Source organism: Felis catus, chromosome B2 (genome assembly GCF_018350175.1).
Source record: "Felis catus isolate Fca126 chromosome B2, F.catus_Fca126_mat1.0, whole genome shotgun sequence".
Lineage (NCBI taxonomy): Eukaryota > Metazoa > Chordata > Mammalia > Carnivora > Felidae > Felis > Felis catus.
In genome coordinates this window covers 112451393-112475467 of record NC_058372.1, presented here as the reverse complement: position 1 = coordinate 112475467, position 24075 = coordinate 112451393, and the positions used below count along the sequence as shown (strand labels likewise).

The following is a 24075-nucleotide window of genomic DNA, read 5'->3' as shown; positions in this document are numbered from 1 at the left end:
GAGTGATTAGGAAATGAAACCTCTACGCTAAGACTACCCACCTACCAACAACTGGTTTATTTCAGTTGGAGTGATGTGACTTATTCACACATCACAAAATGATACTCGTGTCATTGTCTCTTATATCACTCCCAGATCAGAGTGAATAGTAATCAAAGAAAACCTTTCAATTAGTAGACATGACATGAATATAGTTTTTATAAAATGGGTGAAATCCAAAGTTTTGAAGAATGGTTTAAAAGAAGCAGCTAAAATATATTTGAAGCTTCAAGACATTAATACTAATTTTCTTGATTGTTTTTCTATCCACTTTTAATATGGTTTTCAGATTTTAAGGCTGAGACCTGTGTGTGCAGAAATTAGTTGGTGAATGAAGATATTTGTTTATGCACCATAACTCTTTTTTCTAATACAGTGCAGTGTGCTGAATGCAGTCAAAGGGAGTATGGTCGAGAAGTGAGTTTATAAAAGGTGACCATTTCAAACACACCAGGCAACTGCAGATTGAGCACAGGAAGATTGATACCCACATGCAGCAGTGGGTGAGCAAGTCACAAGGCAGCTGGACAGGGTTTAGTTTCAACCAACATGCTGGAAGCTTAAAATTAGGGAAAATGCCAATGATCCTACCGGCAGGGCTTCTTTGTCCACATTTGTCCACTCTGGTTCAAATTTATAGCCCCATACCTACCTCTGCTAATATTCCAAACCTCAGAGATTATATGGCTTTGAACTAGCTTGATTTTCAGTTGGCTGTATGCATTGTCCTGCCCCATTCATTTGAATAGGATTTTTCAGACTGGCTTTATTTCCCTATGTCACATATATCCACTTCTCTCTAATAGTAAATTTAAAAATGAATAAACACTAACAAATATTATATAATATATATTGCATGGATAATATATATATATTAAATTGTGAATTTTCTTAGTAGGTCAATTCTGTGTTCACTTAAAAATTGCATCTGTAGCATGTGTGTCTACTTAGTAACAAATGTATGTTCCCATTTAGAAGGAAAGAGAAGCATATGATGTGGAAGGTAAAAATTCCTGCAGAAATCCGATTGTATTAATACAATGCTTTTTTTCATTCATGTGCGCAATTTGCAAAATGGAAGGGGTTGAAGAACTATTTCTCCCAGTTTCTAGCTACTCCCTTTTCAGATCTCCTTTACCTGAGTTAAATACTACTCTATGTAAAAAAAAAACAAACAAAAAACAAAACAAAACAAAAAAACCTACTCTATGTAGATTAGAGAGAATTTTAGAATTGGTAGGGTCGCTGGGTAATTACCCACACACCCTCTTATGTACACCAAATTAGCAGAAGTTGATTTAAAATAGCATCTGCAGATTCATAGCTACCACCTTTTAAAGTTTGTACTAGCTTGAAAACTTAAATTAAGAATTCAAAGTCATCATTAAAATCGATTTTAATTGCTTAAATAAACATACATAATTGATGCAAGTGAGGGCGATCACAAGCAGTTTGATGAAACTTGCAGTGAGTCCATCCTGTTGCTGCAGACTTCTCAGAAAGAGCTCCATTCCGCCCATGTGACTGAACTGAAAGGGGGTGCTCACCCTCAGCCTTCAAAAACATGCACATCATAAGTCCAAGCAAAAATCAAAGCAGGTCATTAATAGCTACGGGAAATACACGTTGAATTACACAAAGACAAAGGTATGGCCAATTGTGTACCTGCTGAAGTGGGGATATTTTAAATTATGACAATCTACGAATACTTAAGTGTGATGGTCAAGTGGTTCATCATTAGCACACATACAAAATGGAAATCATTTTATGAAACTCCGCGGTGGGGCCATTCGAAGAACAGGTCAAGGCCTGGGTTTTTCGCAGTGGGTGTTTGGTCGCCGCATCCGAGGGCGCGCTGGGCGGGGGCGGGGCTCGGCGGCGGCTGCAGGGGGCGGCCCTAGCACTGCAGCTCCTCCTCCTCGGCCCGCCGGGGCCCGCCCCCCGAGCTCTGCGCGCTGGCGTGCGCCGTGGAGCTGAGCACCTCTTCAAAGCTGCCTCCGCCGTGGTTCGCCCCGCCTACTTTCGTCTGAAATGGGCAGAGACGCAAGCGTGCCGTTAGTTCATCGGGTCTGCAATGTTCCTGTAAGACGGATTACTCTCAAGCTCAGAAATACATTTTTTTCTTGCGAAGGGACGTAAAGGGTGTAGAGTAATTTCCTTTAAGAGTGCTAGAATGCCATTTATACTTGGGTTCTGGGATAGGATCCAAAACTCCACAATTTTGTACAATTTTAGCAGTGCCCTCTTTATCCCGTCTACATCTAAGAATCTCAATCCCTTCAGGAGCATATCCAGATCTGTGGATTTACACTGTCTACACATTCACCCTGAGAACAGATGTAATCAAAATGTAACCGGATTTTAGATAAATTCCCTCAATTAAAAAAATGTATGAACAACAAAAAAAAATGTATGAACATCTTTAAGTGACTTCAGTTTAGGATTTCTACTGGGATTTAGCAAGGCGATCTGGACTCCTGACAAATGTGTTTTGAAAAACGGCTGCATTGAACATGCTTTCTGGTCTCTGCTCTGAGAGGTAGACAGGACTGGCCCCTTCACATCTTTCTAGGCAGTTGCCCTTATAGGAGGAATATCCCTTGAAATGCAAAGTTATGATGCTTTAGGAGGCTCCCTTTTCATGTACTTGTTACTGGTAATAAGAATAGACACAGGAAGAAATCAATTTACAAGAAATATGGTTAAAGTATTTTGAAAAATTCCTCATAAAAAGTCCTTTGAAAGAATATTTAATGCTTAATGCAAGCCTTATTGATGGTCACATTGTTTCCTTTATTAACAATATGGAAAAACACGTTAAGAAAAGAAAGGTACAGAATAGAAAATGTTGCTTTTCCCAAAATGCTGACTACTCCTCACTGCCACCAAAGTGATCACTCACTCACAGGAACATAAGCCACACTGGGGGATGTATCCGCTTCCTGCCTGGTCTGCCCTTTAAAAAACTTAACCAGGTTTTAAAAGCTGCTTAATCATTGCAGAACAAGCACACACTTTTCTCCAATTGTCACTAAAATCCCTCTCTGCCTCTTTAAATTCAGTTCCTAAGTTGAATTTACCACCACGCTTGGGGTCAGAAAACTCATTCCAGAAAGTGACAGATAATAAATATTTCAAGCTTAGGAATCACATCGTCTCTGTCACAAATACTCAAATCAACCATTGTACAAAGCAGCCAAAAACAACACATAAATGAATGAGCATGGCTGCTTTCCCAGAAAACTGTATGTATGGACACTGAAATGTGAATTTCATGTAATTTTAACACATCACAAAATAGCATTCTTCCTTTGATTTTTTTCAACCATTAAGAAAGATAAAAACCATTCTTAGCTTACAGGCCATTCAAAAATAGGCAACCAGTTGGATTTGGCCCACAGGCCTTCATTTGCAGACCTCTGGCACTGAGCATGGATTCCTCCCCCACTCTGGGTCATCTCAGCACTGGGAAGAAGCAGGCGTTCTTTCAACTTGGTACTTTTTCACTATGTTTATTTCTTTCCAGAGAGAAACAAGAGTAATCTACTCTCTTAATAGTTCCCATTCTCCTCTTTATTGTATTTGTATTCAGTTTTGCAACAGAAGTCACACACAGTTTTGAATCAGGTGAATACCAAGTACTGATATTTTCTGTTGGGTTTTGTTGCATTCTCTCCTCTCCTCTCCTCTCCTCTCCTCTCCTCTCCTCTGCTCTCCTCTCCTCTCCTCTCCTCTCTTCTTGATATTCTCAAATCAAAATAGAAAAATAAAGGAGGGAATCGTTTTGAAATAAAGCAAATTTGGCAAAAAGGGGAATGAAATAAAGGGGTTTTCTAACCATGTGGGTTGAGTGGAATAAAGGGGTGTCCTAACCATGTGGGTTGAATGAGTGCACACAGCAATACTTTAGGTGAGGAGTTGCTTCAGCAAAGATGTGAACAATAAACGTCTTCTGGACTCTTAATCCAAGCATTTGTCACTTTGTCCCCAAAACTATGATTGCTGTTTGCATACAATTCTATTTGAATTATGGTGTTGGGCCTCCTAATCTCTAATAATAAAATGGCTGGTTAAGAGGACACCAAGAAGTAATAAGTATATGTTGCCTTTTTTTTTTAAGGTTTTAAATCAGGCCATGCAATGTATTCATCAAAAAGAGGCGTGCTAAAAATATGGTGTGGTTGACATAGTTTGAAGAATGATTGGAAGGCTACGTGATTAGAATGGTTGGAAGGGATGTGCTTATTCACTGGAACATGGCAGAATATAACAAATATGATTTCACAGGAGCTGGGTTTTGGTCTGCTTGCTTGTTTGTTTTAGATGAAATACAAAGTGTACAGGTGAGATCAGCTGATATGTCATCAAGTAATGCCATCAATGATGTAGGCAAAAAGGACTAAATTTTACATAATTATGAGGCATTGGGAAAATTTTCATGGAAAATCAAACTATCTACAGAACTTGGTAAAAAAAAAAAAGGGAAGAACAATCAATTGGATACAAATGCCACCTGGTGTGTGACAGATTGTGCTGGAAGATGCAAGAACGGACCTCTCTTCACAGCAGAACATTATTTCTAACAGAACACAAACATGAACATGACTCCTTTCGTGTGGTGTTTTACAAATCAAGCCCAAAGCACTGTGTGTGAATGAAACTGCAGACTATAAACCTGCAAGGAATGCCCTTACTGATTCATCCTTACTGATTTGTGAGTCAGCTGAAACAGCCTCACGATCCATAACTGAAGAAAGTTACAGAAGTTTTGAAGAAAATCTAGAACACAAAAGTAAACTATACAGCAAAGAAACTAGATAAAGAAGGGTTAAACCTGTATTATTTAGTCTGGAGGAAAAAAAGAATGAGCAATTTGCAATTACTGAATATGAGTGGGAAGTTTTACACAAAGCACAATTATTAGCTGCTTATTCTCCATTGCCTGGGTGGGCAGAAAAAGAGGAAGTAGGCACTGACTGTGACATAGGAAGTGGGTGGCATGTGAGTCTTGTTAAACCCGGGGACAATCATGCAGACACAGAATCCACTTTAAGAAAGTCTTGACACAGGCTAGTATCTAGTCGGCTGAGTTAGTTCTGTGCTTGTCTGAAGGAGGAGGCAGGCTCTCCACTTTCCATCCCCATGAAGTGAGAAAAGTGAGAAGCTCGGAGTGTGGACCAAACAAATGATATGTGAGCTGCGAGCTTACCAGAGTTTCCTAAAAGCAAATGGAAATAGGTTGTTCTTTATTCTTCTTTTGCTTCTTCATATCTCCTTCTTCTAAAGAAAACCTAAAAAGTACAACTTCTCCTGTGTCAGAACTTATCTAACAAGTAACAGAATCCATCTCCCTTTGATTGTCTGAGGCTGAGAACCAAATGCCGAGAAATTAACTCCTAGGATTTTCTGAACATTTTGTTCTGAAACTTGATATCTTAGCAAGAGAAATGTTCAAGGAACCACACTGGCCCTCCTTATCAAAAGTTTTCTCTACCCATGGGGGCAATTGTAATAGCTCCTACGGGTCCCTATACACTCAATAAGCAATGATGTTGACAAGAGGGGTAGTGAATTACACAACTACAAACTGCTGGTAAATGCTGAGTAACAATCTCATTCTTGGGTCATAAACATCTAATCACAGGCTAAATAAAGTAGAAGTAGAAGACTGTGTGGAAGATCCTTCCCTAAGAGGAAAGACTCTTCGAGATCCTATAGGAGGAAGACCTTCCAGCCTCACAGGCTTATCAGGCAGCACATGGTGGCAGAGAATTCAGAGGCAGCTGGATAATCAGCATGTGCATATACCTGCTTTTGATCTGGTTAAAGATCATCTGCATCCTTCATTTTCCCAGCTTGGGAAATACAGAAATGGATGGTCTACAAAACAGTGATAATAACATCAAGATGTATTTAAGTCATTGTTTAAATAAACAATCTTAGTAGTTTCAATGATTTTTCCTGTTTTGAAAGTTCTCTGTCTTTTAAGCCTAGATTGATTTTATTTGTGCTTTCTTCCTCTGTAGACTAACCTACCTATGCTCAGACAATATATTCAAATGAAATTTTTTAGCCCCTCCCATGAAACAGACATATTTTCAGTTTAAACCTGGAAATCAAATGCATTATTACAAAGTTATGCATTTTGTGACTCAGCTTTATTTTCCCTCCATGATAATCCTGCTGTGCTGTGCTCAGTGTGTGAATGGAGGAAACAAGTCTAGGTGTCTGACAGGAGGTGGAAGGCAGCATAACACGTGGAGTCAAGTTTGCTATTGCTAGCCCGTGTGTAAACTGGAGGGGCTCTGAGTTGTTACTAACCTTCCACTTGCATTCTAAATCCAGAATTCACATATCCTTTATCCTATCCACAATCCTCTCTCACATACCTGTTTTCGAGGGGTACCACTAAGTTCTAATTTAGTAATCTTAGTTCTAATCTTAGTTCAAGACGTGAACACAAATCCCAGTTCACTTCCAAAAGTAATCACCCCTGAACGGCTTACATGAACAACTCTGTGAGGGCACAGCAACACCGTTCAGTACTGGTTTTATTGACAGATTCATATGGAAAGAAAAAGATGGACTCTGTGCAAGTTTGCCTTCCTGGCTGCGCCAAATGCTGGCGGCCCTGACTTCGGAACTAACCATAGCAGTGACTAATGCTGTCCTGATTCACGGACCCAACGACACAAAATTCACTTCATCTGTACCTTAAGGCTTGTGACAGTTGTCTCAACCCTCTCCTCAAATGATTTGAAAGTAGGAGAATTCCTAAAATAACAAAAAAAGAAGAGAGGTCAGCCCCAAAGACTCACTGTCTTAGCAACTGTGCTGGTTGCAGAAACCGTGGCTTTCTGTTCTTATTGGTAAACATCATCTCTGCACCACAGCCATGTCCTGACATGGACATTTTCTAGATAAAATATTCAGATAATCAACTGTAGAATAAATAGTACAGCATTTTGTTAATGACACAACTGTAATAATTTCAAGGGGCACCGGAAATCATTTCCAATGAGTCAAAGGAGTGATAGCTTAATTTGTCATTTACTAATTAATTGTTTCTATCACAGTACTCCTTTTTCCAACTATTTCTTTTTTTTTTTTGGTAAGCAATGGAAAGTCTATCTGAAGAATGTTGTGTTAGAGTTGTCTACCCTGGAATTTTAAAGTTATTTATTTCAGTAAATGTGAGAGAAGACAGAAATAGCTCCAGGAAAAAAAAAAAAAGGTTCATAAATTTTTCTTTTCCATGCCTCAAAAGGTAATCACTTCGTCAATTTTCATGAAGTGGTGTTTCTGAACGTCAATGCTTTCATTGTTTTTCCTCATAAAGAGGATATACTTTTTGTTCTCTTACCAAACAGAATCTTTTCAGTTATTGACATTTTATTTGTGACTCATTCATTGTGTTAAATAATCTCTATACACCATCTTGTTACTTTAAGTGTTAGATACTTCATTTGGTGCTTTTTGGTTTCCTATATTGGATTTGGCCACATGACATCATGATTTAATGACACCATGACCGTTGAAAATGATATCCCTAACTAAAGAAACAGGAACTAAGAAGGAACTAAAAATGTATCTGAATTCTTGTATCCATGTAAGCACTCAGCCACAAGGACTGTCATCATTTTCAAGTCAAATAACTCAACTGAATGATACTAACTTTAATAAGCTGCCCGTTATTCTGTCTTGAGTGCAAAAGAACTGAAATAAAAGGAATGGCCTAGAGGAATTTTATAAGGGAGAATGGCTATAATATATGGGCTTCTTTGTATGGTGTGGAGTGAAGCATGGCTCTAATACTATCAAGAGGAAACTAATGTACATAATATGTTTTTGGAGTGCATTTGGCTTTGTTAGAGATTATCTCCGGAAACTGTGACACTCCAGATGGTCAGAAATGCATCTGCATTCATACTGTATGAATTAAGAACAGTGAGTTTACAGGGCCTTATGATCTCACATCTTATCTATAATGCAAGTATAAGTCAAATTCTTGGGTAATCCTCCATAATATTGCTGTTTCATTACGAAATATTAACAAATTTATATCTGAATGACTCAAGAGTATACATTCACTGGCACTTTACTTCCACTGTGGGTTTTATTTGGGCAAGCCTGCTTACATGCCTGCCTATCACTGATCAGTTAACAGGCCTGCGGTGGTCAGACAATTCAGCCTAATGCCTCATGGGTACATGTTAGATGAGTAAAAAAAATTTTTAAGTTAATTTCAGGCAAGATCATGAGGACTACATCTGCATAAGCCAATAAGACTACATCTGCATGAGGACTACATAAGCCACTAGATGGGTTCATAGAGCAAAACCATGTTAATTTTTGGCAAGCCCTTCTTTGGACACCTACACTTAGAATTGGACATGTAAAAGAGCTCAGGGCTGCAGGATGTGCTACTCAATTTGAGTGTTTTTATGCCACAGGGAGCAAGTCATTCAAAGATAGACTAGGCAATCTTGAATCTATGCTTTCTATTTACCACCAAATTAGGGAAATCAAATACTGCGGCTGAATTTCTCAAGTAACTATACAACCCCAGTGTGGAAGAAACATCATCAGGATAATAAAACAGACATTCCTGTAATTAAATTACACTAGGATGTGTGCTAGAGAACAGGGAGAAGCTATTTCCTCAGATTTAATCAGGTCATATACAGCTACAAATGACCCCAAAAGAATTTGGCTTCGGTGGTCTCAAACTTTGCAGATTTGGTATGAATATACACTATTAAGCAGGGAGCATGGGGATAGTTCAGACTGTAGTGGGGGAGGGTCCTGGAGGCCTGATCTCCCACAACCCACCCCCCCACCATGCCAGCCTAGCCCACGGCAGCCCTCCCACGGCAAGCACCGTGGGGGAAGCAGTAATCTGGTTTTAGCCTCTTCCTTTAAATATGAAGAAACTGCTATCACTGAGGTGACTTTCCCAGGGCTGCCAAGTTCATTTATGGCAGAAGGGGGCTACAATCTGCATCTTCTGACCCCCAGTCTGACATTCGTTCTTCCATGCCCTATTACTATTAGTGTGCTTTTATCTAATTAAGCCATGCAAACTCAAAGTGGGGAATGTCTTTCTCGGAGGTTTCCATCCAGTTAGTAATTTTAATGACTTTTATTATTTTATTATTCAACAGACACCTCACCTTAGTATCTACCTTAAACAATCCTGTTAATATCCTCTCTACAACCGTAGCCCTCTGGTCTCCTATTCCTTTCATTTAAACTGTCACCCAGGCTTGCATTTAATTCTGTTGAAATAAAGAATGTCCTTCCGCCTTTGCAGGTGTGTTCATCCAGGCCAGTGCTAAGAATGTGCTTTACACAGGTTACTTGGTTTGTGTCACACAACATGTGCAGTGGGTCTTATTCCTCCCAATGAACAGATAAGAGAATGGAAGTTGAGAAGGTTAAGTGACTTGTCTCACATTACACAAATGAGAAGAGGCTGGATTTAAGCCAGTGTGGTCAAAAGCAGAAGCCCATTATACCCTCCTTCTGTAGAACCCTCAGCCTTTTCTCCTGAAGGCCATCAGAAAAGAGAATACAGGAGGTCATGGGATTTCCTTTCATATTGAGAGGGGGGAAAAACTCCACAAAGTAAATATCAATAAAGTCACACTTCATACATTTTGCATTGATATTATATAAAGTAATTGACACACATTACCTCATAGCAGGCATACTTATGGAATGGCGAATGGAGTAGCTTCAGGGCAAAAGCAGATTAAAAGAAAAAAAAAGAGAGAAAAGATAGCACAACATAAGTACACGAGAAACTCCCTCTTCACAGTTCTTAAAACAGCAATTTCAACTGTCTGAAGTATTCCTTGCCCACCCCACCAAGATGACATTTGTTTTCGTTGGGTAGGAAGGACCACGGTCAGCTTTCAAGGGCATAAAGAAGAGTACACTGTTCAAGTTGCATGTTATTTTACTTCCTGTGGGTTCTCTGTGGGCTGGGAACTTTGAGGATGAGGAGAATGTCTGGTTTCCTCAGGTGCGCCCAGGAGCCCGTGGACACCCTCTCTAGGTCCAGCTCCCTCTCCCCTCCCTTCTGTTCAGGAAGAGAGGAAGGGCTGTACTGAGGAAGTAGAGCCCAGCAGGTAAAAGCTAATCGTTCCATTGTAGAGAAACTCTCTAGAGGAATACATGTAGTTAACATAAGACATTCAAGGAAACACATGGCAGGCGAACACCATCAGCACAGTTCAACATGGGAGCAAGGACTTCAGTATCCATTCCAGGACATCTGGTACAAATACCAATATTTCTGAGAATTCTAAGGGTTTCGGCCTTCTCTATTAATCCTATGGTAGCTGAGTCATCTTTTCTCTGATCGCCTGTAATTCCTTTGTTAGTTCCACTCAGAAATCAGGCTGGGCAGAGAGAGGGAGCACTACAGGGTCACACTACCTGGGATGGCGCTCCCCCTTCACACTTTCCAACACTATCCCTGCTTCTCTCCTCCCAAGAAGATAAGAGTAAGCCATCAAACTCCTCACCCTTCCCCAACAATATCCACTGAAGTCATTAGTATGGGCAGCACTTTACTCGAACTCAGAAAGAAAAGGACAAAGAAATTCAGGGGTACTTATGATCTTACTTACACGCTCCACTTAGAAACCATAGGCAAAACATTTCCTCAGAAGTGATGTTTAAAAAAGAATTACTAAAAGAAATTCATCAGTGTTATTAATCTAATTCACCTCTTTAAATACAGGCAGTTTACTTAGGAAAAAAAATCCCCCCCTCAAAAGTATATCCTACCTCAAAAGTGTGTAATAAGATTTCACCTAACAGAAGGCTTAACTGGACAACTGCACATTTCCTATCATAAGTGGTCTTCTGGTAACCTTTCCCCTCTTCAGAAGGAACAGAAAGTTGAAGGTAAACCATCCACATAAGAAACAGTTATAAGAATTTCAGAAAAACAACAATCTAGAGAAAATAATTTTGTTTCTCAATTTTACTTTTTAAAGTCTCATAAAACCACACAACTCTTGGTGACTGGGTGGCTCAGTGGGTTAGTTGTCTGACTCTTGATCTCTCAACTCAGGTCATAATCTCATGGTTCGTGAGATTGAGCCCTGAGTTGGGCTCCTTGCTGACAGCATGGAGGCTGTTTGGGATTCTCTCTTCCTCTCTCTCTGACCCTCCCCTGCTCTCACTCTATTTCCCTCTAAATAAATAAATAAACATTTAAAACACACACACACACACACACACACACACACACACCTCAATTTGTGCTTTTTTTTTTTTTTTTTAATTCTTTCAATTTTAAGGACCCCTGCCAACGCAGGAACGATTGGGAATGTAGGAAGGGATTCCTAAGAGATTGCTCAGCAAGCGAAACTGGTGTAAATGACTCAGAAATGATACAAATATGTGCTTAAATAAATTCAAACCCATCAGATGCCCTGTACTCTGTAATTTCTTGGTCATGAACACTCTCAGGAAAAGAGATCTAGTGTTTTGGCTGAAGCACACCCACGGTGTGAGGGAAGCAGTGGGCTCTGGGAAAGAAGGGAACAGCCAAGGAGCTGGCAGGGACCCAGAGGCGGCGCTTACCCGATGGAGTGAGACCTGCAGCCCAGGCAGCACAGGAGAGAGCAGGAGCAGAGTTAGCATATCAGGATGCAAAGACAGGACCACAGTGCCCTTTGTCCCCTCTCTCAGCCCCAAAGCAAAGACTATGCGACTCCATATATTACTCTTTTGGAGTATACTTTTTAATGTGTCTTCACAATTACTTTACCAACCTGTTATAAGTTGTGCTTCTGTTGTTCTCACAGCTATCTATAGAGATGGTTGGACTCTATTAAGGTATATACCTCCTCCAGAGATTTCACCTCCACTAGTTCACACACCATTTGAATAAACAACTGTGAAGTTCCAAGAAGATGCCAGTGTTACTATCAAAATGATTCCAAGAGCTTGCATTTCTTCAGAGTACTTTCATAAATGTGTCCTCATTTTCACTTTGCAGAAAGCATTTTAGTTAGGTAGCCATCTATTAACAATGTTATTTTACAGGTGGAGAAGGGGGGGCAGTTCCATTGATGGGGCTATGGGGACTTCAGGCAATGTCAATCACGATAAAAGGAGAATCTTAGCTTGAAAAATATGACTTGTTTTTAGAAAACATATCAATTTAAGGGGAGCTTAGGTTGGTTAAGGTCCAACTCTTGATTCTGGCTCAGGTCATGATCTCACGCTTCCTCAGATGGAGCCCCACATTGGATGCTGTGCTTTTAGCACTTGAGATTCTCTCCCCCACCATCCCCTCCCCTGCCACCTCTACCCCACTCACACTCTCTCTCTCTCCCTCTCAAAATAAATAAATAAACTAAAAAAAAAATTGAGAGGTACTCTTTTTCTTTCCAGGATCTGAATATTGCTGGCAATCTTTTTGAACAAGTTCAGAAGCTTTTTCCCAGAACACACAAGAAAATTTTACGGTGTAACTAACAAGAATATAGGATAATATGATATTTAAAAATTTTTTTTAATGTTTTATTTATTTCTGAGAGAGAGAGTGAGTGTGAGTGGGGAAGGAGCAGAGAGAGGGAGACACAGAATCCAAAGCAGGCTCCAGGCTCTGAGCTGTCATTACAGAGCCCAACAGGGGGCTTGAACTCCCAAACCTTGAGATCATGACCTGAGCCAAAGTCAGACACTTAACTGACTGAGCCACCCAGGAGCCCCAGAAAATACGATGTTTTAAATTAAAAAGGTATTCAAAGTAAAATGTGATAAATTTTTAAAATTTATCTACTATTATTTTATAAATTAGCAAATTAATTTAAACGAAAAATAAAATCTTATTAATTTCTCATTTAAGAATCTTTATTACACTAAATTTAAGTACTTTTCAAATATGACTTTCACATATATTATTTGTTCTAGCATAATTTAAGACTAAAAATTTTTCATAAAACTTGTTGATTTCACAGGGACTTATCTGCAATTATATTTAATGTTAGAGTTATAGTTTGGGAAAAATATAGGTCCTAAGTTTGCAAAGTCTACAACATATTACAGGACCACATTTGAGTCTCCACTAACATAGGCTACATTAACTAACATTTTTAGCCACAGTTTAGAATGAAAGTGTTGTATCCTCTATGTAGAGAAACAATTAATGAAAAGTTTGGGAACTTCTGGGAAATAGACTATCCATTACCCTAAAACAAATCTACACTGAAACAGAAGAAAAACAAGTTAACACAACCTTGATGTCATACCCAATTAGCGTATGAACATGAATAGGTTAACATATTACGTATGTGAAACAGTCTTCATTCTTTTCTACTTAGGAAAACTACCAAAATACAGTGCACTCCTGTTAATGTACATTTCCTAACTGCCATCTTGTGGGGGTCACTTGTAACTGAGACAGTCACTTAGTAAGGATAAAAACTAGCAGGGGTGGCTCAGTCGGTTAAGCATCCGACTCTTGATTTCGGTTCAGGTCATGGGTTCAAGCCCTGCATCAGGCTCTGCTCTAGCAGCATGGAGCTTGCTTGGGATTTTCTCTCTCTCCTTCTCTCTGCCCCTCCTCCACTCACCCTGGCTGTCTCTCTCAAAGTAAATAAATAAACTAAAACAAAAAACAAACAAAAAACCCCCTAACATTTATTGAGTGCTTAATACATGGCAGACTCTCTTCTACAACTTTTATAATGACCTGATGATATTGTCACTCTTACCCCCTTTCATAGCAGAACACCTGGGTACAGGTGAGCTAAGTGAATGTGGCTTCCTCATAACCTGACCACCTAAAGTTGAACCATTTAAGAGCTTGTTATAAATGCAGATCCCTAAAGTCCACCCAAGACCAACTGAGGCATAATCTCCAAGAGGCGGAATATGGAAATATGCACTTTAAACAGGCATCAGAGGTGTTCATAAAGTCCTCTCAAGTTGGAGAAAATAACACTCCAGCGGTCCTAGTGTTCCAGTGAAAGTTTTCAACTAAGTATGTGGAGAACAAATTTTATAAAAGTGGCACAATGTATTTTCCTGGCTATAACAGGTAATAGGGTATTTTCTGTTTAGAAAAATTATTTAATTAGTTTAGATAAATGTTTTAATGCCATTAACAAGACAACAAATTTTATTTGTAATAATGGGGTTAATTAATAATCCAGAAGGTTTATCCATTCATCACATGCAGCCTCTGAAAAATTTCAGTTGCTTTTCATTACTGCATTATTAATAAATATGAATATAAAACAATGTACTCAGATTCATGCTATGTACTTAACTCTAGCCTCATGAATGCCAACTTGTTAAGATAGCACATGAATACTTGGCACAATCCAGTAAAGTTTATTTCTGAACAAAATAAACACAAAGATATAAATATTCGTCTGCAAGTAGCAAAGTTGCAGAGTAATAAAGAAAGTAATAGTTTAAAGAATCCAGTGAAATAATATGCATAGTTTTTTTTAAAGAAATTTAAAATGTATACTTCAAAAGTTTTTTAAAAATGAATTTGATTTCTAAGGAGAAAAATAAAATTGATTTATAAAGAAAAATTTCTTAAGCATATTGCCAAATTCAAAATAAACTGATAGGTATTTAAACAAGCAAAAAAAAAATGAAAGTAACAACACTGTATGAGATAACTTACGAAAACATAAAAAATTAGAATGGTCAATACTACATTGTTTTTCTGGTGCCTATAGTGAGGACATTTATTTCTTAGTTCAAAATCTTGATGTTCACCCTAACTTTATATGATAATGACATACTGAGAATAACCAAATTATGCAAGGACTATCTACCATGGTACCTTTTGGGAAAAACAGAATAAATATGTAATATTTAGCATAGAAAAAATATACTAGATGAATGAATGTATACAAAAATGAAACCTAGAATAGTTTATCAAAGCATACTCCATTGAATACATATTTAACTTACTGTTTAAATTTTAATGAATAAAATTCTGTGTGTGCTGCATTCTTCTGAAATCCTCCCTAATTACTAATTATTACTAATTACTAATCATTAAAGGAACCCTGTATCTTCCATTTTTACTAGGTCATGTCCTAATGGAGAGGGCATCTTTGGGACCAGGCTCACTAACCCGACTTTGGGGCAGAAGACTTTCCATTAAAAATTTTATCTTAGTCACTATCACTATCAGCCACATAAAAATTTTAATCCAGTTAAAAAAGAATGAATTAGGAAGACCGGCCAATGAGAAAGTTTCCCTTCCCTCAGAAGGCCAAAGGCTTTAGCGTCATTCCCAAGGTTCTTTCCCATGGTACCTCATGTCTCCAAACTTCTTGCTGATGGCCGTCCCAACATTGCTGAAAGCCGCAGTTGCCTTCTGCCCTGCGTGACTCAGGGTTTCATGTGTTTTCTTGTAGCTAGAAGTAAAACAGAACAATAGAAATACAGTTTATATGTCATGATCACCTACAGAACAGTCACCACCCTTCTGCTTCCTTACTTTGAAATTTTCCTTTTCTAGGGGCACCTGAGTGGCTCAGTTAGTTAGGCATTTGACTCTTGGTCTTGGCTCAGATCATGATTTCAGGGTTTGTGAGTTAGAGCCCCGCATCAGGCTTTGCACTGACAGCTCCGAGCCTGCCTGGGATTCTCTCCCCCAGCACTCCCACCCCCCTGCCATTTGCATGTGCTCTCACTCTCTCTCTCAAAATAAATAAATAAACATTAAAAAAAAGAAGAAGAAATTTTCCTTTTCTAAACAGATTTAGGAAGATGATCCACAGCAGTTACTGATTCTATTCATTGTTTGGGGATGATGGGTTGGCTGCTACTTATCAATGGAAAAGTCAGACCATTAAATCTGAATTCAGGAAAAATATTCATATTCAAGTACAGATCTGAATGTGCAGATCAGATGTGTGATCACAAGCAGTAGACGTGCTCCGAGAGTACAGAGTTATTCTTAAAGAAGTGTGTGTTTTAACTCTGCAAAAAGAGACCCTTGCAAGTAAACAGCCACCAAAAATAACACAGAAATTAGAAAATGTATATTTCAACGTGAAGACTTAGCTTTTATTGTTCAAGTGGGTAAAATTAATCAGAAAAGGGCAAAATACAACTAGTATTTAGCTTATTTTTCTAATACTCATAGCTGGGAATAAGGAGGACACATGATCTTAGGATACTGTAGTGACTTTTTCTAAACAGTTTTAGAAATATAATACTGCAATTATCTGTTCATAATAAGCCTATGTTCCCACTTGACTGATAAGCCTATGTTCCCACTTGACTGATACCTCGAGGACTCAGAGTCAAAATCAAAGTCCATGCAACAGGCTCACGATGATTGCACCCAAGCTGGTCCTCTTTCTATCTGCTCATTCTGCTCCATCACTGACTTCCTCGCCAGTCCTTGAACTTACCAGGCCAAATCTTGCCTTAAAACCTCTGCTCTAGCCACTCTGCCATGTGATCCCATCAAATTTTCCAAGAAAAAGGATTTTGTTGTATTGTACATGCCCCACTTTGAAGAATTAAAAGGACCAAAACCTGCATCTTTAGGAAGACTGTGAGTCTGTAAGGCCTGAAAGGTGACACAAGAGAAAAGTGAAGAAATACCCTGCACGACCTGTGACCTTTGCATGAGGCTGGGACTGGGTATTAGTTAGAGAATTCCTTCTTGCATTGCTTCTGCATTTCCACAGGAGTTTCTTGCAGTTAGAGCAAATATTTAATTTTCTTGTAAACTGTTCCATGAAGTTTAACTTGATATATTTGAGAATGCTTTGAATTTAGAGATGAGGTGACTTTTGAACACTTGTGTATCATATTCTGAATTTGAGGGCTTATTTTAAACATAAAAGACCTAGTCAGAGAGAAGTGCATATAGTAAGCAGTAAGTGCTAGCTACTTTATGCTTTAAACACTTCTGTAGCAAAATATATGGTGGGTATATACAGGAATCTGAGTACTTCAGTGAAATACAAGTGGCATTTAAGTCTTCATCATGAAAAAATGCAACTCTATACCTATGTGCAATTTCAGTTTAAATTCAAACATATGGAGAGCTCAAAGGAGTGTTGAAGAGAGATTTTTAAGACTGTTAACTCTTTATTCCTGAGAATTATATAATGTTAAATCTGAAAGGCATTGGAGCCCAATTTCTTCAGACTACAGATGATGGGATCAGGGCCTAGAACAACTGCGTGACTTTTTAAAGACAGAGATAAGGCTAGGACCAGGGCGCCTTCCTTCCTTCAGAATGTCTTCTTGCTTTGGAGACGTCACACATTCGAAGGTGAGTTATATCAGCTCCAGTATTTGTGGAGACAAATGGTAATGCATTTCAAAAATTCTAAGATGTGCCTCTTTTCCCACATTTTTATACCTCTCCTCCCCAGACTAACTACCACATTTCTTGAAAACAATTACTAGCCATCCCACATACATTACATAGAGACCAATAATTGAGGGAAAGAGATGTAGAGGGGGTGGGCAATGTCAGGGGGTTCTATGTGAAGAAGTGGTTTCCCAGAACAAAGGAACCAGGGACCCCATGAGAAATAGGCCATTGGGCTCAGAGCACTTAAAAGCTCTAAGAAGTACCACTCACAGTGTAAGAGAAAGGTCCCTCCGGAACTTCGCACTGCACAGATCCTGTAACCTTACACTGCATCCTGATTGGGCTCCATCTTAAGATTGAATGAAGTAACATACATCCCTATCTAGATGCGAGGCACCCACGTCTTGAAAAAAGACCCTCCTGTCAGGCCACTAAAAACTCCCAAGGATGTCGTTATACTTACAATTTACTCCCTTTATTGTGGCATGGAATTTGGCACACAGTTTGCACTACTAATACTTAAAACTGATTTTCAACCCTATCACATAAAATTACATTCACTAATATGCAAATAATGAAAAACAACTTAAACACCAACCTTATAATTGACTTGACAACCTTGTAATTTAAATGGAAATGGGTATTTAGCATTTTAGATTATGTCTCTTATTTTAAGCTAAACAGAAGTTACACATTGCTGAGTTATATAACTGATGAAATAGGAGACTAATATATTTTCCTTAAATAAAAGTCAAAATGGGGCGCCTGAGTAGTTCAGTTGGTTATGTGTCCTCTTCTTGATTTCGGCTCAGGTCATGATCTCACGGTTTGTGGGATAGACCCCGTATTGGGCTGATAATGTGGAACCTGCTTGGGATTCTCGCTCTCCCTCTCTCTCTCTGCCCCTCCCCCACATTCTCGTGTGTGTGTGTGTGTGTGTGTGTGTGTGTGTGTGTGTGTGTGTATGTGTGCTCTCTCTCTCTCAAAAATAAATAAATAAACTTTAAAAAAAAAGTCAAAATATTAAGGTACCCTCAGCTTGTTGTCAATGATGTGCCAGGAGGCAGAAAAATTGGGAATACATGCTCCAAGAAGTCTGTGTTATGTGCCCTTCCTCTGTGTTCCTATGACCCCTTCGCACAGCTCTTTCCGAACGTTTTTTCTACCATGTTGCAATTATGGTTTTGAAATCTGTCTCTGTGACCTGCCTGAACTTCCTGAGGGCAGGGACCACATCTTGTCCATCACTGCTGTGTCCCCAGTGCCTGAATACACTAGAGCAAGAACCACACGGGGCCAACGGAAGGAAATAGAGTCCAGGCTGATTCCCAGACTTCAGCTACAGATGCAGAGTCAGTACTTCCCACTGTGAAGCTCTTGACTCTGGGGGAGGGCACTTGGAAGCCTTAAGATGCGGGAAGGGAAATGTGTCCTCCTGTGCTCTAAAGCCATTCTGACAAACATCAGCCTTATAGGAACCTGCAGTTCCCAACAAGGCTGGAATCTGGTCCAGTGCTGAACCTTTCTTTGACAAAAGTGTAGATAGCACAGAGCAGCTCACACTTTAACTCACCGAAGACTTCTTACTGGGAGATTTTTTATTTAGTGTACAAGTAAAATTTCTATTTCTCAGTGAAAGTCAACAGGAACACAGGCTTTACTTTGCAGAGACTGGCTGGGATGGGTAGGTTTTTTTTGTTTTCAGCTTTACTAAGGTATAACTGACAAATAAAATTGTAAGATATTTAACGCGTACACCGTGATGATTTGATATACATACACATTGTGAAAGAATTCCTCCCACTTAGTTAATTAACACATCCATCACCTCACATGTTTATATATATATTTTGGTGAGAATATTGAAGTCCTACTCTCTTTGCAAATTTCAGTCGTACCATACAGTTATCAAGTAGAGTCACTCTTTTATACATCAGATCCTCAGAATTTTAGTCATCTTATAACTGGAAGTCTGTGTTCTTTTACCAAACGTTCTCTATTTTCCCCACACCATTGTGCCTAGCCACCACCCTTCCACTCTCTGCTTCCAAAAATTTGACTTAAAAAAAAAAGATTTTTAGATTCCATGTACAACTGATACCATGCAGTATCTGTCCTTCTCTGTCTGACTTATTTCACTTAGCATAATGCCCTCAAGGTTTGTCTGTAGTGTCTCAAGGCAGGATTTCCTTCCTGGTCATGGCTGAATGATATTCCTTTGTATATGTATATATGCCACATTTTCTTTAAGGAATGGATAGCAGTTAATGCCAGGACAGGTTAACTGTTTGGCTGGTGCACTGACCAGGAGGTTATCAGTAGTGAGGAGTAAGGTTCTCTGCAAGCCAGCCAAAAGGGATTCTGCTGACTTTTCACACAGTTCATCTTGTCATGTCTTACTGATTTGAAAGTAGTGTTAATCAAAAGAAGAAAGCAGGTGTTCTACAATGTTTTGATTTAAAGTATTTTTTTACACACAAATAGAAGTAAATTTTAAAAATTCAACAGTCTTTTGGGGTGCCTCGGTGGCTCAGTCGGTTAAGCATCCGACTTTGGCTCAGGTCATGATCTCGCAGTTCATGAGTTCGAGCCCCTCTTTGGGCTCTGTGCTGACAGCTCAGGGCTTGGAGCCAGCTTCAGATTCTGTGTCTCCCTCTTTCTCTGCCCCTCCCGTGCTTCTGCTCTCTCTTTCTCTTTCTCTCTCTCTCAAAAATAAACATTAATTTTTTTTTAATTCAACAGTCTTTTTACAAGAAGATATTTTATAGCACAGGTATACTTTCTGTTATGGGATTTTAAAAAGATTATTATTTTAACAGTGGCCCATGCACGTCTCCCCAAAGACACCAAAGTTTTGAGGCTTATTTTCTTTGGAAGGTTCCCTAAACACTACCAAAATATAGTTATCACTTAAACCTGAAAGAGTCTACTTCCTGCCTTCTGTGATAAGATAAAAGCCGAAAGGTAAGCAGAATAAACAGCTGTCTAAGACATTGACTATGTGTATCTTTTGAAATGAGGTCTTTAATCTTCTCTGGCACTTCCAAACTCCACGGTGCTACAACAGCTTCTCATAAAAAAGAGGGAATGATCATTATTGACTATAATGGTTTGGAAGTCTTAGAAGCACAAAAATCAAAGAGCAAGTAAATCACATGCTCAATTCAAGTTTTCTTAATGCTGAATTTTACTCCTCTTTATGTAGAATGGAGTTATTAATTGTTCCAAAAGGATTTCCTTCCCCAAACCTTCTCCTCTTGGCAGCCCCACCATTTGGTCTGTGGTACAACTCAGAAGGGTTTATTAGTGGGGAAATGTCAGGGGTTAGCAAAGGCTGAACACTCACTGAAATGAAGCTTATCAGCTTGAATAGCCCACAAGAACGTCACATGTCTGAATCCCTACTCCTTCTACCTAAGAAGAGATTCAATTTTTCCTCTGGTCGCCTCCCTACCTCTAACACTCCAAAACCACCCACCTCCCCCATCCGTGCCTCTTTAAAGTCTAAAGACAACACAAAAAAGCAGCAGAGAACAAACAACAACAAAAACCCCAGCGGCAGCAACAACAACAACAAAAGGAGGTGGCGGGAATTTTTGGTGTATGTTCTTAGATTCCAAATCAAAGCCATACAAACTATGACAAAAACAACAGCAACAATAAACCCCAGTTTACAGATGATCTTTTTACTTGCTGCTGCATGGTTATCTTTCTATAAAGGAGATCATTTCAGTCTGCTATATAATTATTTCTATCATTCAGTCCTATTCCTCTTTGAATCCTACCACAGGCTAAAATATGCCAAGATCCTTCATTAACATATCATAGATCTTCTTTCCAGTATAAATCAAACTAAATAGGTCATGATTGCTTAATCAGTATGCAAAGTATTGCCTCTGGGAATCACCTTCAATCCTCTGACAGCTAAAATTCTCTTTAGTGCTTTGAAATTTAATTTTACTCAACCTCACCTTACCCCAGCTTCTCATTCTCTCACATCAAAATTTTCATCCTATGAGGTGTAGATCTTGTCCCAGAATGGGTAACATGGCACTAACAGCAGGGATTTAATTAATTCAAGGGGAAAATAGATTGTTACCAAGCCCTGCCCCCCATTCCCCCACCCCCCACCATGTGATTAAGACTTTTCCCCCTCTATCAGCAGCCAAGAAAAGAGGGCAGGAGAAAGGTGCTTTCCTGGAATCGTGTTACTGATATACTCATGCCTTCCACTTAAGGATTGATTCTTCTGTACAAAGTAAGGTTCATACCATGAACCATGATCATCCAGATTTATTAAATAATCTCTGAATAACTGTCATCTAGTCCTGCAGCTTTCAATGACATCAACATGCAGATGACTCTGCATGTCCATTTCCATCCTTGACTCTTCCTCTGAGTTGCCTTCTAGATGTATGCACTTGTTTGTCTATTGGGTATTTCAGTCAGCACACATCAAAACAAAATTCTTGGGTCTCCCTCCTCCCCCAGACTTGTTTTCTAGAACAGCAAATAGGCCTATAAAGCATCAGAAACTGTCCTGCCTGTTAACAAATATTAACTCCTTGAATTCTTAGTACCTATGAGATAGGTACTAATATGATCTCATTTCATGGATGCAGGGGACCTAGACTGCAATGCAAGCAATTGGAGTCCATAGTCCACGGGCTTGGCCACAATGCTACATGCCCATTGCTGCAAACAGTCCCCATGCTCAACCAGCTGCCCGTGTCAAAGACCTGACAGTCATATTTGATCCCTTTACCTCCTGCATGTCTCAGCCCCAAACCACTGAGAAGTCCCATTGGCCTGGCCTCCAATTCTGTCTCCTTTCTGCTCCTCACTAGCTTCACTGACCTGGATTACTACAACAGTCTCTGAAATGATTTTCCAGTCTCCACAATCTGTATAACACAAAGTTACCAGAGTGATTTTTTTTTTAAAGGTGAATTCGAACAGATCACTTGCTGCTTCAAATCCTCCAGTGGCATCCAAAACCTTGCAATAAGATCCCCCCCTTCTCCACATGGGCTGCGAGGCCCCCGAGACTCCCACCTCAGCCCCTCTCACTACCACACTTTCTTTGGGCTCCTGACATGTACAAAACCGCTTCTTGCCCCAAGGTCTTTGCAGCAAATTTTGTCTCAACCCCAAAGCTCTCCCCTACATCATCACAAGACTAGATCCTTCTAGTCATTCAGGTATTAGCTCAGAGTAACCTCCCAGGACAGGACATCCCTGACCGGGACTCAATCACAGTGCCTCTGCCCTCTCCTCTGGCCCATCACCCTGTGCTGTTTTCATCATAGTACTTCCTGACAGCATCTCCTGTGTTTGCTTGTTGCTGGTTTCATGCTCTTTTCCATTTCAACACTCTAAGAAGGTTGGAACTTTGTCCATCTTGTTGAATCCTACGTCCCGAGAGCTTAGATTAGCTCCTGGGTAATAATGACTAATAGCAGGCACACGTTAAGACATGTTGGGTAAATGAACTGTCACAACCCCTTTAATGGCTTTCTAGTGGCAGTGGAATAAGAATAGCTCTATTAACAGACACCACAAGGCCCTGTGCCCCCCTCTGCCACTTCTCCCTGCTGTGTCAACAACACTAATTAACCAGACTGCTTTCCCAGGGGAGAGGGAGCCTTCTCTCCTTCTGGCCATCACCAGGCTGTGCCTCCCCCAGGAGCTCTTCCTGCCTCTCCCGGCCTGATTAATTTCCCACTCATCCTTCAGAGCTCTGCTGAAGCATCCACCTCTTGCCTTGAAAAACCTTCCTGAGTCCCCAGGCAAGGCTCAAACTCCTGCTCCATACATCCCCCTAACACTCTTTTCCTTCATGTCGCTTCTCATAACTTACTGTTTAACTGGTTATCTGGAATCACTTGTAAAGTAAACAAACACAAAAACCAAACTGTGTTTCCCTGATAGTCTTTCAACTCCAGAATCCTTGGGAATAAATCTATTCATGCAACAAAAAGCTCGATACTAAGTGTACCGCCTGACTATAAAACTAATTTGTTTTTCAAACGTGAGAAAATTAGAGACTATATATTCTCCAATGTGGGAAAGGGCTACCCACCCTCCTTGAACTTGCTCACTCTAATTCCATGCCTCAGGACTATTTATTCCCACCCTGCCCCCATCAGAACTAGGGCAGACTTGATGTACCCTCTGGCCAGATATCCACGGCTCCATTCCTCCCTTCGGCAACAGAATGGCCAGAGTTGTCCCATCCCCCGTGAGGTTAGCCCACCCTACAGCATAGTTAGGGAGGCCAAGCAGAAAGATCTTACCTGGGTCTTAAACCCCAGAGGGAAGTTCAGATCAGTGTGACAAGAGGGCCCACAATCAGGAAAATGGAGATTGTTCAGGCTCACTCTGTCAGGGCCATTAACTGGTATAGTGCTACTGAGGGGCAAAGATGGAAGTCAAAACTACTGACAGAGAAGCTCATTTAATTTAGTGCCTAAAATCCATCTATCCTTTACAAGAGACTGTTCATATAGTGTTGCAATATATATTTTAAATTGATAAGCACCAATATGTGGTCTCTTATCTTCTTCCATAATTGTCACCATCAGGTTGGGGAAGGTTAATTTGCCTCTGGAGATAACCTGATGGGCTCCCTGGCTCTATCCTGCCCTACTCTGGGCTGTGCCCTGACGCTGTCTGGATGAGCCCTTGGGGTGCACTAG

The 24075-nt window shown here is 39.8% G+C and overlaps 1 protein-coding gene across 11 annotated transcripts in view; it reads right to left on the bottom strand.

The window, feature by feature from the left end:
• Positions 1–1417: 1417 nt before the first annotated feature.
• Positions 1418–24075, bottom strand: part of TPD52L1 (TPD52 like 1) — a 111082-nt gene continuing 88424 nt past the window's right edge. For 3 of the 11 annotated variants that reach the window (XM_023254317.2, XM_023254314.2, XM_023254316.2), the window contains exons 4-8: positions 15351–15452; positions 11641–11655; positions 9737–9775; positions 6753–6813; positions 1418–2065 (exon numbers count right to left, since the gene is read on the bottom strand). In XM_023254317.2, the coding sequence (XP_023110085.1) occupies positions 1937–2065; positions 6753–6813; positions 9737–9775; positions 11641–11655; positions 15351–15452 (346 nt within the window). In that variant the 3' untranslated portion in view covers positions 1418–1936. Of the gene's footprint in view, positions 5331–6752; positions 6814–9736; positions 9776–11640; positions 11656–11831; positions 11955–15350; positions 15453–24075 lie in introns of those variants that run through there. The other 8 variants (XM_045057989.1, XM_045057988.1, XM_045057990.1 and 5 more) reach the window with 8 other exon arrangements.